The 1176-nt window shown below is 33.4% G+C and overlaps 1 protein-coding gene across 1 annotated transcript; it reads left to right on the forward strand.

The window, feature by feature from the left end:
* Window positions 1–63: 63 nt before the first annotated feature.
* Window positions 64–1120, forward strand: LOC108774587 (putative nuclease HARBI1; the record flags this gene model as incomplete). The annotated part of the gene is made up of 2 exons (XM_018540761.1): window positions 64–536; window positions 662–1120. Coding segments are annotated over 2 exons (932 nt in total), but the record flags the coding sequence as incomplete, so codon positions are not given.
* Between the last annotated feature and the right edge of the window lie 56 nt (window positions 1121–1176).

Raw genomic sequence — 1176 nt, forward strand, 5'->3', positions numbered from 1 at the left:
TTATTAGAATATATGAACTTTATTCTATATTTAAAAAATGTGAGAAAAATACTATTAATAAAGGAAAACGAAAATATTGGGTCAGTCCAATATTTACTATTGAACGACGATTAGCACAAGGAGCAAGCGATAATCTCGTTAATGAACTGGAACAACAAGATCGTGAAAAATTTGTTAATTATTTCCGAATGGAACCTGCATTTTTTGAGAAATTATTACAATTGATCAGACCATCGATTACTAAACAATCTGTAGTTCGAGAAGCTATTTCACCTGAAACAAGATTGCATATAACCCTCAGGTACTTGGCATCAGGAGATAGTATGCGATCATTATCGTATGCCTTTCGTGTTGGACACAATACCATCTCTAAAATAGTGTCAGAGACATGCGAAGTCATTTGGGAGTGTTTGAAAGATACTGTTTTTATAAAAAATAATGAAAACAGCTGGCAAAATGTTGCCAATGATTTTGAACGGCTTTGGAATTTTCCTAATTGCATCGGAGCCATCGATGGAAAACACGTAATCTTACAGGTAATATATGAATAACACATATAATTAAAATTAAAATTAAAAATTAAATATGACTAATTAAAAATATCTACAAATATATGTATTTTACATAATTAATATATTGTACACAACATATTTTATTGCAGGCTCCACCGAATTCCGGTTCGACATATTTTAATTATAAAGGAAACCACAGTATTAATCTCCTAGCAATTAGCGATGCCAAATATCGCTTTATTATTGTCGACATCGGAGGTGAAGGCAGACAAAGTGACGGAGGAGTTTTTCGGAATAGTCTTATTGGACATTATTTCGAAAATGCTTCATTAAAATTGCCAAATCCTAAGCCAGTTGAGATTGATGGACCAGCTCTCCCTTATGTACTGCTAGCAGATGAGGCCTTTCCTTTGACAAACTTCATGATGAGGCCGTACCTCCGGAGTGGTAGACTAAATCTACCAAAAAAAGTATTTAACTACAGACTCAGTCGAGCAAGAAGAGTAGTAGAAAGTGCTTTCGGGATATTAGCGGAAAGATGGAGAATCTACAGAAAGCCAATAACATCAAGTGTTGCTAATTCGAAGAAAATTGTGCAAGCAACAATAGTATTGCACAATTTTATTATTAATAATGAAGAAGAAATGCAGTTACAACATAGATA

This window comes from Cyphomyrmex costatus, unplaced genomic scaffold (genome assembly GCF_001594065.2).
Source record: "Cyphomyrmex costatus isolate MS0001 unplaced genomic scaffold, Ccosl1.0 C2278533, whole genome shotgun sequence".
Taxonomy (NCBI): Eukaryota; Metazoa; Arthropoda; class Insecta; order Hymenoptera; family Formicidae; genus Cyphomyrmex; species Cyphomyrmex costatus.